Raw genomic sequence first — 12,341 nt, forward strand, 5'->3', positions numbered from 1 at the left:
GGGGCACACTACAATGGCCAAAAGTTCAAGAATTGGTCATAACTACCACTGGTTCAGCATTGCTGCAAGTTTGAATGTTTGCTAAGCAAGTGGTCATTAAACAAGGATTATCTGTATTGAGCTCAATAAAGGGATCTGCTATTACTGAATAAGACTAAACAACTTTACTTTATCCTTACAGAATTTGTTATAATTCAAAAAGACTAAGGATTATTGTTGATTTAGAAAAGGTCAGACTACCTGTCTCTCCAAAATTACTGTTAACCAGAGATTCTTCAGATTCTCTAAGTAAAGTTTTTTTTTCCATCACATATTCTTTTAAACAGTTTAAAAGAGACTGAACCTAACATTTTTGCATGCTGAAGATATTATTTATCAGTCATGGTTCATATCCTCTATATCGCATTGATTTTCACTTGCATTATAATTCTTGGCCTAGCAGTTACAATTCCAGAAATGAAAGTGGTTGGTTATTTTATGCTGGCATTTGCAGCTAGAAAACAGTACATCACAAAACACTATTATACGTTATAAACATACACATATCTGAAGGACCACTTATTCCAGGTAAAACCATGTTGTCCGGTAGGTCCAGCCAAAAAGGAGTAGTTAAAAGAGTACAACTTCCACATGAGATCAGAAGAGAACAAGAATATGATGCTGCTCTCTGTATGTCCTATGACCTATGCAATACAACAATCTGCTTTTTGAAATCTGAATGGTATCCTCCCTGATAACTTCCTGAGAGCCCTGAAGTCAAAACTCTTTCACACAACTTTTACTGCCTAATTAGAAGGTAACATAATAGGAGCACAAAGTTTTAGTAAAGGTAGAAAAGTTGTGTACATTACTATTTATGGTTTTATAACTCTGTAAACTGTTAGTGTGCTGTCAAATACTGTTAGTATATCGGTGATATAAATACTTTCAATATATTAGTATATATATAGTGCATACACATATGTAATTATGTGTTAATCATTAAGGAACTAACCCAAATACGATTTGTTTTTAATAAATGTACATTTTACACTAAAATATACAATTATTTTAAAATAGTTTTAAAGAGGTTTTCAGCAATTTTTGTATATGAGGAACAAAATAATATAGTCCAATGCGCAATGTATTTTCAAATATTTCAAGTGTCATCACAAAGAAATCTAGAATATATCTTTTAATTTTATTAATAAATACTATTTTATTTCCCATACTGTAGTACCCAAATTGCTTCTCTTTAAATATAATTCTCTGCTGCTGACTACACATTTTTTATGCATTATTTTATTGATTATATTTGCATATAAAACAATTACGTAAATAAAAGCATATTTGTTCTTTAAAAGATGGGTCATTTTCTTGTTTTCAAGGGAATTCAACTTGTACTAAATTAGTGAAAATCCATGCAGCTCAATATTAGAAATGGCTAGGAATGGCTCTTTACATAATAAAGGAGGTCTTTTCAGCAAACTTGGACTTCTAGTTGGAAATAAAACTAGTACTTCCTGAGGGCAAAGCCTGTGAACTTTTCCACTTAGGAACAGCTCTTTGCTAAAGAATGTAACATTCTAAAAGAGATTTTAAAGAGATTTTAAAAATCTGTGAAGTATATTACATTTTGGAAAAGACATTTTTAGTGCTAATTTTTCTCCCCTCTGATAAAAATGGATTGTTACTGGTAGTAATATTACAGTACAGTATTAATATTTAGCCACCTGGTCTATAGTATTTAACATAAATTTAGTATGACAATCAACATAAATGTATACTCTCCCCATGTAAGTCAGCATTCCCAGATAAAAAGTAACTCCTGTTCATTAGACAGTTTTCAGAAACTACTTTATCTCTGCAAATTCCCATTAACACCTGAAAATGACATAACATATCCAGAATGCAAACCTGGCCTTAATGAAATGTGAATTACAGATTATGACTTACGACTGAATGACAGATTGATTTTGTGAATCTTCTTTACCCATCTAACCTCATCAGAAACAAAAAAAACAGGTTTTTCCATCCAGACTACTATACTATTATAATCCTTATAAATTTACAGTGGGCAAAGGTATTTGCAAATCTATAGTCAGTTTCTTGATAATATAGTTGAAGTTTGCCTTTTCTGTCATAAAAGGGGAAAAAACTTTAGTAAAACACATTTTTGCCCGTAAACAAAAACCCTTAAAGGAAACAGAACATGTCCATGGTGCTTTACTCATGACTGTATTTTTTTTTAATGATTCAGAAGAGGAAAAAATTGACTGCTAATCCACCTGGAATACAGAATAATTATTTAGCAATAGCAATAGACTTATATACCGCTTTACAGTGCTTCACAGCCCTCCCTAAACTGTTTTACAGAGTCAGCCTATTGCCCCCAACGTTCTGGGTCCTCATTTTACCCACCTCGGAAGTATGGAAGGCTGAGTCAATCTTGAGCCTGGTGGGATTTGAACTGCCAAATTACAGGCAGCTGGTAGTCAGCAGAGGCGGCCTACAATACTGCACTCTAACCACCGAGGCTCTTTAGTGATATGTTTAAATGTCTGTCAGCTCAGAAATCAGAAAAGGCCAAATTTAAATGCAGAATATTTCAATATCAAATAGCATGATATAGATTGTATACTAAAACTTGCTAAGCCAACACATAGGAGCATACAGTCCCCTAATAGCTATATGAGGAGCTATTACCTAATATATGTATCTGACAGCTACATGAGGACTACCAAAATTTCAGAATAAGCTGTATTCCCTCCCCCACTAAAATATATTTTATATATATATTGATATATTTATATTTATATATATGTATGTATGTATGTATGTATGTATGTATGTATGTATGTATATGTATATGTATATGTATATGTATATGTATATTATATTATATTATATTATATTATATTATATTATATGGGAAATTTGGTATGTGCTCTGCAAATCTATTGCTCGGATGAGTATAGAATTCAGAGCGCTATTTTCCTTTCAGAGTTCATTTCCTGAAAGTTCAGAAACTATGCAGGTATAAAATGAACTTCCAGCTTCCTTATAACTAGCTGAACTTTTTTCCACACACACGCCAAAAACATTGCAACACCTCCATTGCTGACACACACACTATTAAAAACCACAGAGCACTTCCGGTATACTCTGAAATCATGATAATCATACCTGTTGGAAAAAAAGGAAGTGGAAGAGAAAAATAATATCTTAACCTAGCAAAAAAAAAAAAAAAAAGTGAAGAGCCCCCCACCCCCCCCCACCCAGCAAAGCTAGCTAAAAACAGCCTTTGCCTGAAACAAGCCACAAAAAGGGGTGAAGGGTTTTGTTGGGAAGCTAAACCCCCAGGCAGGTTTCTTTCTGTCTTTTCAGCAAAGCCGAAGCGGATCCAATGGGCCTACTCTAAGTCAACAGGCTCTGCCTTCTTGTTGCTTGGATCACCTGGACCTCGTATTTTATCCCAGCTCCAAAAGAAAAGGGGGGAGGAGAGAGGGGGAAAAAAAAAAAAAGACCGCGGAAGTCTTCTCCCCTTTGGAGAGTAAAGACGTGCATCTTTTTCTCGCGCACGCCCCCCTTTGTTTCTTTTTCGGTACAAATTTAGCCAAAGCTCTTTGGGGTTGATCTTCCCACCCCCGCCCCAACAATACAGAGCCGGGAGGGGGGAGAGGGAAAAAAAAGGCAGCTGTTCCGTGGGAAGGGCTCCAGCCAGGAACCTTCTGGTCTCCCCAAATTCGAAACGACCCTCGCCCCAAAGGAAATATGAAGGGGGAGGGTTTGGGGGCGGAAAAACTGGCGGGGCTCTTGCATCCTCCCCTCCTCGGAGCAGCCCCTTCTCCTCTTCCTCCTGATGGAAGTCACCCCCCACTTTCCGCCCCGAAACCCCCTTTCCCGAGAGGTCAAGGCAGGGGGGGGAGGGTTTGCTCCCCCTCCCTCCCCGAGGCAGTCAGGCCCAACCAAGCCCGGGCGAAGCCTCTCCTTTCCCCGTCCGCCACTCACCACGCATTTCTTGCCCAGGAAGCCGAAGAGGCTCTCGTTCTCCTGCGGGGTGAGCAGCATGGAGCCCACGTTGGAGACCCTCCGCGGCGGCGGGGGCTGCTGCTGCTGGTGGTGGTGTTGGTGGTGGTTGTTGTTCATGGCGGCGGCAGCCGGCGCCGGCGCCCGGCCGGGGACTGCCAACCCCCTCCGCCGGCTTCGCAGCTGGCTCTAAGCTCGCCTGGGGAGCGGGGTGATGTGGTGGAGGGGGTGTCCGTCAGGCCCCGCGTCTCCTGGAGGGTGGCGGCGCAGCAGCCTGCCTCCCCGCGCTATTGCAGCACCATCGGGGCGGCGACCTGAGGGAGGGAGGGGGGCGCCGCGGAGGACCGAGGACCAACGCCTGAGGGGGGGGCGGCGGCTCTATGCGGGACGGCCGGGACAGTCTCGCTCCTTGGCCCCCTCGGCGCGCCTTTCCCCGACAGGCACTAAACTTCCAACTTCTCCCCGGCGCCGGCCGTGCAATCCAACATGGCAGGGAAGCGGAGGCGCGGGCGAGACCAAACGCCGCGGAAGGAGAGGGGAGGACGACGACGCGGGGTCGAGAGGCGCCTCAGGCTTGCCTGCCCAGCTTGCGTCGCCGCTTCTCGGCCCCAGGCGGGAGAACCACCCACCCACCCACCTTCCCGGGTTCGGACTCTCTTTCAACCGCCGGTCCGGAGAGAAGCGTTAAGGCGGGGGGGCGGCCCCGCGGCTTCAAGCTTCAGCGCAAGTCCCAGAAGTCGTGCTTTAACTGGGGCCTCCCCCCGTTAAATACCGGGCGAGCGAGCTCAGGCCGGGCTGCTTTCCCGGCCTTGTCATGCAGGAAGTCTGGGAATTGGCGGTGGCGGCGGGAGGCGGAGGAAGCGAGTTGGAGATGCCGCGGCGGGGCTTGTGGCGGGAAGCGGGGTTGTGCGTTCCTGTCACCTGCCCGCCCCTGGCTTTAAAGCAAGGGTGTCCAACCTTGGCAACTTTAAGCCTGGAGGACTTCAACTCCCAGAATTCCCCAGCCAGCAAAGCTGGCTGGGGAATTCTGGGAGTTGAAGTCCTCCAGGCTTAAAGTTGCCAAGGTTGGACACCCTTGCTTTAAAGCCTCCGACAGTCCCGCCGGCGTAATTTGTGCCTCTCCAGAGGGGGGGAAACGTGGCTGTTATAAAAAAAATCCGTCTTTTTTCTTTGATTTCTTACACGAGAGTTTTGCCTTTCAGTAAGGGGGATAATGGACTTTGGCCTTTGCCTCACGCCGATGCTTGGTAAACGTTTGGCTCAAGGCTCAAGGTCCTACCTCAAATCATCTTTAAAACGAGATTATAAAAAGGCCTTCGAAATGTGGGAACTCGTATTTGGGAGGATTATATGAATTGTTATATAAAATAAACTGAAGTAAATTAGAGTTATCCCGCAAAATATGAATGAATAAAATTATGGTCAAATGATTGATTAATAATGATACTAGGGCGTTCAACTTTTGACTGATAATATGAGCTATTATGCAACGTAACTGTAATTGAAGACTATGAAATGGATGCACGAAAAAATCTGTCAACCAACCGACATACTGCTTGTATACTTATGGAAGAAAGTTTTGATGTTTTGTTTGTTTATGTTTGTCTTTAAAAACCAATAAAATTTACAAAAAAGAAAGAAAAAGAAATGTGGGAACTTGAGTCGCGGGTGTCCAAATAGAGCAGCGTTTCACAACCTTGACAAATGGATGGTGTTCAACTTCCCCAACAGGTTGGCTGGGGGACTGAAGTCTCCGCATCTTTTGAATCGCCAAAAGGTTGAGAAAAGGCTGACATGGAGGTTCCAAAGTTCGAAACAAAAGAAGGAGCTCATCATTTTTATTTTTAACTGAACTGAGATTTTTTTGTGTATGTTCAGTCTCATCCTTGGCTTTGTGGAATTCCTGGATTTTTATCTGGAGGCATCTTCATGTACTTGCTTGTATCTGTAGTAATGGTTTTAATTGTCTGGCCTGCTCTGCTTGGAAAAGAAAAAAAATCCCCTTCATTTGAAGATAGCTCATTTTGCAAGGAAACATTGGTAGGACAATGTCAAAACTTCAACCATGCTGAACCTGCATTACTGACAAATGATAAAAAAACGTATTTTGCATTGCTCATAAAATGGTCAGGATTATTACAGGATGATTATTACAACCTTCAAAATTCTATAGTGCTGAAGAAGCTTCTTGGATGAGAAGAGAAACGTCTTCAAGGAAAAAACCAGAAAGTCCAGTTTGCCTTTGGGACAAATGCAGTGGATACAATCCCAATACATTTGGAGCATCATTTGGACCACATTGGCACTTGACAGAATCAGTGTAAAAGGCAGCCTTACTGGACAGCTTACATCCTGAAATAGTACTTTGAATACTACCAAACAAGAACGTCTCCCAGGTCCTTGGGAGGGACTTGATAGGTGGATAAAAATATCAAACCCAATCTAAACATTTGGTTGACTTTGCAACCAACCATAACAATGATAGCTGATTCATTTCCAAAGAAAGATAATTACATTCTGTTTGGAAAGCATATGTTGTATCCTACACATCCGGAGTATTCTAAAGCTACATTTGCTTATTTAAGAACATTCACTCGGACATTGATCTTTATAGAAACAGTGACCAAGTTCACATGTGATCCACAAAAGCATTTAACAGTCTCCCTGAATTAATCATAACTAAGTTCACACACATCCTAGAACCTATGATCAAGAGGCAAATTTCTAGTGATGGAAAATTGGTTGCATTGGAATGAACTTTCATATGGAACCCCAGTAAATTCTCATGGGACCCTTTGATTCTGTGCAACCCAATTTGCCTGGGTTCACATACTGTAAGACATTACTAAGCACATTAAATGCTAATTACTCTGAAGCATTATGGCTTAGTACAACATTGGATTGGTAAAATTAAAGGAAAGACATGTTTGGGTGCATTTATTTATTATATTTATATACTCTTGGCCCTGACATTCTATAATTCTATGGGCTCAGGCCTACTAAAAATGAAGATCTACCAAGAATCCAACAAAATGAAAAGGGAAATGAGAAAAAAATATCAACTTAACATAGCAGTAGATTATTATCCAGGTAATTATATTCAGAATACAGGTAGTTTTTGATTTACATCTGTAATTGAGTTTGGAATTACAGTTGTACTTAATGTTAGTTGCTAAGTGGGTTGATGGCTCTTTTTGCAGTAGTTATTAAGTGAGCACCACATTCATTAAGTGAACCTGATTTCTTCAATGAGCGTTTTTTCCCACATGCTGGAAGTAAAATGCCGGAAACTGTTAAAGCCACCAAAAATCATCACACAACTAGACATTGCAAACAGCCAAATGTGTGTATGGCTGTTGGAAGACTAGAACAAGTAGCTTTGGGAGGAGGGTTCATTGTAAAGGTCACGAAGCAAGGATTATCTATAACACAAATGTAGATAATATCTGTTTATGATTTTTATGGTTTCATTCTAAAATTTTTGCAAAAACATTTAAAGTTATTCTTTTTTTTTTTTTTAAAACAAGTTTTATTAAAAGTTTCAACAACAAACAAATCATTACATATTAAGTCTTTCCCTGTCTTTCTACAATAATTTCCCCAGTATTCTCATAAAACACAAACAAACACAAACAAACATAAAAAAATCTTTTAGTAAAGTACCTTGGCCCCAGTTACCTCTCTTTGCATGGGCTAAAATAATAGCACATATCACTCTTCACATTTCTATCTTATTTAATCCATCTTAATTAAATCATTAAATTTGTATCTTTTGCCCATTCATTTATCTCTCTATCTCTTCTTATAATAAAAAAATTTCTCCTGAAATCACTAATCAGAGTATGATGCCTTTCTATCCTCCCCTAAGTTAGTAAAATTAACATTCAGCATAACAAATACCCAATTTGGTTCTGCTTGGTACATTCTATCCACCAAAAATGTTTAAATACATTGTATCCTCCTTTCCTTCGATATTTTATTACATTTTAAAAATCAATCATTATTAAAAACTTCAACATTTTAATTTCTTATTAAATCTTAAACCATTCTAATTTACTATTTCAAATATAAATGTTACAATACCATCTTCTGTACCTTAGCAGAATCTTTCTTACAGAAAATTATATTTCATCCTTTGTCTCTAAAAAAATCCCTCTTCTCCCATCCAATTTTAAAGCTTTGAGGCTTTTCTCCGCCTTTCCCCTTTCTTTCTTCCCCCACCAAATCTTCCTACCCCCCTTCTTCTTCTAACCTCTACCTTGCTGGGATCCCTTCTCTGTTGTGTTCCCTTTTTCTCTTGTTTGTTATCATTATATTTACTTTGAATCATATTTTTCTCTTTCTCAAATGTTTTTTTAGATCTTAAGTCCTTCATTTTCCTTGCTCTCTTCCTTCCTTCTTCCTTAGATAAGTTTTGGGATTCAATGAAGATGGCGTCTTCGTCTCTTCCTTGTTGTTCTTCTTCCGTTTCCATCTGTTCCATTGTCTGTTGGTAATTGACCAGCGCCATTTCTAGAAATAGAAAAGCTTTTTCCATGCCATCTTTGCAGGTTGCTTTTGTTTGCTCATATTCATCCTCAGGTCTTCAAAAAGGAAAGCCATTATAAATAAATCTTTTCTTTTCTTTATTCCTCTTTCTTCTTACACCAACCAAGTTTCGGTTTGTCGGCTTCATGAGCGGTAGGGATTCGCGAAGCTGCGCGATCCCCTGCCGCGCTAGGTGCTTTGGGGCTCCGACCCGGACGGGTGCGGAGCAAGGCTGCCCTGCAGGGGTAGCTGAAGGTAAGGGGATCCGGAGGAAGGGTTTGGGGGTGTTGCAGACCCCCTCCTGGCCGGCAGAACCCCTGTTACCAGGACGGTGCAGCGGCGGTCCGTAATGGCCGCCACAAAGAAGTTGACAGCCGGGCAAGTATGCGCAGGAGGAAGAAGAGAAAGTTATTGAAAGTAAAAGTTCTTCTTGGTCGACCCAGGGCTTTGAGATTTATCTAATTTAATTCCTGGAAAAGATGGTTTTCTGATGATTTCTTCCACAAGAGAAAAAAAAGCGGCTATTTTGAGGTGCTGAAGGGAAAGTTTACTCTCCTCCCGACGGAATTAAGCCGGAAGGGAGAGGATAAAGAAAATATATAAATTTGGATCTTGTTGGAGGAGATGCCTTGAAGACTTGAGGACAGAAATACAATCTTAATAAGGCTTTAAAATATAGACTTGGATTCTTTTTTTTTTTTATTTGTTTGATACCACCCCTGGAAGAGGAAGGGGGAATTTTGGCTTGCTTGGATTTATTGAGGATTGTGGATTTTGGGATTGTAAAGTTATTCTAATGTACCATGTAATGTCCTGTAACCAACATATTTGCATTTTATTGAAAAATGGGAGACGGATCTGAAATAATTTGATAGAAGAGAGTAGAAATACTGGATACTACTGTACAGGCAGATGCTCTGAATTGTGGAGTGAATGTATACAAATTGCAGAAAACATCTGTTGTGTACTTCACTACTAGTATACATGAGAGGATTAAAATTATTCAGCCCTGAAATATCTTTTGATAGACAAACATCCTGTAATATCTTGCCAAAAAATGAAATAGCCCATTAATTTTGATTACAGATGTGAAACTCCAAAGAAAGAAATCATCCTGTTCCCCAACCCTTTTTGTTAAAAAAAATGGAAAAAAATTGATTACAAATATTTTCATTTGAAAAGGTACAAATGATCAAGAGGCCAATAAAATTGAACCATAGCTGTTTTCTGAAAAGCATTAGTTTCTGCATTTGTGACTAAAACAGGGGTCCCCAATCTTGGCAACTTTTGGACTTCAAACTCCCAGAATTCTCCAGTCAAGTCCACAAGTCTTAAAGTTGCCAAGTTTGGTGATCCCTGCTCTAAGATAAACCTAAAGTATGTGTTTTAGCATACCATATCAGAGACGTAGCAAGCCCGCCTACTATCTTCATATCTATAAATTCACATTCCAATTAACAATATAACTTCAAGCTTACTCACCATCAGATATTTTAAGGTCCAGAAGGGTAAGTTATCAGGAAATATTTATCTGAGTATTTCCTTATTTTTTCTCATGGAATTATGGGAATCATGATACTGATAAAAATGTCAATTTTTACCTGATGTGTTCACTGCAGCGTAATTTATATTACCTGATATTGCATGTACCCAATGTAGACTTAAAAATTTGACCCAGTGAAGTACACATTTTAGCTGTTAGATTGAAGTAAGTTCTCAAAAGCTACAATGCTCACTCCCCTGCGAGCTACTTCCAAGTGTGCCAACAAATGCCACTGGAAGGTTGCACAGTGGTAATTACTCCGTAGGAGAAGAAACTAGCAGCAGAGTAGTTTTCTATCACATTGTTCAGTGTTCTCAGTCATCCCACACACAGGGCATTTGCAGAAGCCTTTCACATTGCACCCTCACTAAGTATTCTATTCTGTCCCATTGTCTTAAAAAGTATAACACCTCTTCAAAGTTCCTGCTAACAACTCTCATACATTCCAACAAAGCCTTCCCTGACTGTGCAGTAAGCATGTGCAATGGAGGTGACCCTTTTCTTTAGTTGCAACACTTCGCTAAAAAGAAGTTTAGTTCAAAATAAAGTTGCAGGGTAAATTATTTGAGTTCATAGATGGGTGAGAGTAAATATGTATGTTTATATAATAATCACATATTTACTTATACTTTATTTATTTAAGATTCTAAGCAGCTGAAGTAAGATGGAGCCCACAGACAAAAAACATAAATAACCACAAAACTCACATGTGAAAATCAATGAATAAATCCATTATGTGACCCCTAAATTCTTTCTCACATATTTGGCTGCTTCCAATTAAGTTGTTTCTTCCAACCTGGTAGCCTGGTGAAAAAGGATAGTGTTCAAAAAGAAAACAAGGAAGTGACTATTCTAACTTGGATCTCCATTGACAAGTCTCCTTGATTTCAAACAAAAGGATTTTAAGCCTATGCTTTTTAGAGTAGATTGTCCAAATGGTCCAAGCCATTTTTAGGGCCTCCTGATCCATAAAAGGTCAAACCTCACCTGGCCACAGCCTTCATCTGCTTTAAAAAAAAAAAAAATCAGGAGCCACGAATCTGGAAGAACTGTACATACACTCTTTGTCCCTCCATAATAAAGATGGAAGTATCTGCAACCTAAACGCATCAGAAGAAATGGTGTCCACATTTTGCCAGGATTCTTTCTAATCCTGTTTTGCCCCTTGCAATAACTTAGGGTTTCCAGGCATCAGGTTCCTCGAAAATAAAATATAAAATAAAATATTGTGGTTTTGGTAGACTGTTACCTTTGCAAAACAGTATAATATTTTGTCTCAAAGATAGCTTTGTCTCATGAATGGGAAGATTTTTCTAGTGACATAATGCTGCATCATAGCCCATACAATGCAGAGTAAGCTGTGCGTCGTAGGGGCTAGGAAGAGAATAACATCTATTTTGAGATAGTACAATGTAATCTTAGCAATTAATGAAGAACCAGCAGAAGGCCAGTTTAACTCTAACTGTACCGATTATTTTCGTCTTTGTTGCCCAAAATAAGAGCATTACTAGAAGAGCGTTGTCTTCTTAACTAACTCTAGGAGAAGTTCTTCATAAGAAATGAGCTGTGGGGCAAACTCTTAGTAACATAATCATAGCATTGAACGTTGCTACTATGCAATAGGTTTTTCAGTTGTTCGTCACTTAACAAATACAGATCGATTAATAGACCAATAAAATAATAGATATACTTTGGAGTCAATTTAATATAGTGGAATGCAAAGGAAGAAACCTCTTGGAAGTAAAATCTATGTTAAGTAGATTTGTGTACTGGGAGGTAGTGCTGAATCATAAAAAGGCTTTGGAAAAAAATAGATTGAGACGGTCCATTTTCCCTCTCTCCACCATCCAGTTTCAGAAACATTATGCAACGTACCTGGCAAAAAGTTGTTATGAAATAAATTCTAAATTGTTTGAATGTATATCAATGTAAAAAATGCTGAGTTCTAAAGAGCACATAGGCAAATATCACTGTTTATTTTGTTTAAAAAAAAAAACCTTTGCTATAATACACTTAGCATTATCTTGGATCATCCGACTTGAACCATCAATATTTTATTATGTTTTAAATTTCACAGTATGCCATGCTTTGGACCTCATATCAGAAGTAATATAGTTCTTTCATAAGTTGTGTCAGTTGGTCTTAAGTATAACTACCAAGAAGTTTGTCCTCTTAGTATTTGCCCACTTCGTTGCAGGACCCATTTACTTTTTAATTAATTGAATTTTTAAAGTAAAGCCATCAATGCATGATGCAATAAGGG

The 12,341-nt window shown here is 39.2% G+C and overlaps 1 protein-coding gene and 1 long non-coding RNA gene across 3 annotated transcripts in view; both read right to left on the reverse strand.

Moving 5' to 3' along the window:
- The window catches only part of WASL (WASP like actin nucleation promoting factor), a 29,998-nt gene extending 25,056 nt beyond the window's left edge, over nucleotides 1-4,942 (reverse strand). Inside the window, exon 1 of one of the 2 annotated variants that reach the window (XM_087969386.1) lies at nucleotides 3,991-4,942. In XM_087969386.1, the coding sequence (XP_087825512.1) occupies nucleotides 3,991-4,128 (138 nt within the window). In that variant the 5' untranslated portion in view covers nucleotides 4,129-4,942. Of the gene's footprint in view, nucleotides 1-2,400; nucleotides 2,668-3,990 lie in introns of those variants that run through there. The other variant, XM_026669052.2, reaches the window with a different exon arrangement.
- A 677-nt stretch (nucleotides 4,943-5,619) lies between these two features.
- Nucleotides 5,620-12,341, reverse strand: part of LOC148130122 (uncharacterized) — a 33,313-nt gene continuing 26,591 nt past the window's right edge. The window contains exon 3 of the long non-coding RNA XR_015750271.1: nucleotides 5,620-6,090. This is a non-coding gene — a long non-coding RNA (uncharacterized LOC148130122). The remainder of the gene's footprint in view (nucleotides 6,091-12,341) is intronic.

The sequence above is a fragment of the Notechis scutatus genome, chromosome 6, assembly GCF_049901735.1.
Source record: "Notechis scutatus isolate UNSWTSFEM ecotype Mainland chromosome 6, rNotScu1.2, whole genome shotgun sequence".
Lineage (NCBI taxonomy): Eukaryota > Metazoa > Chordata > Lepidosauria > Squamata > Elapidae > Notechis > Notechis scutatus.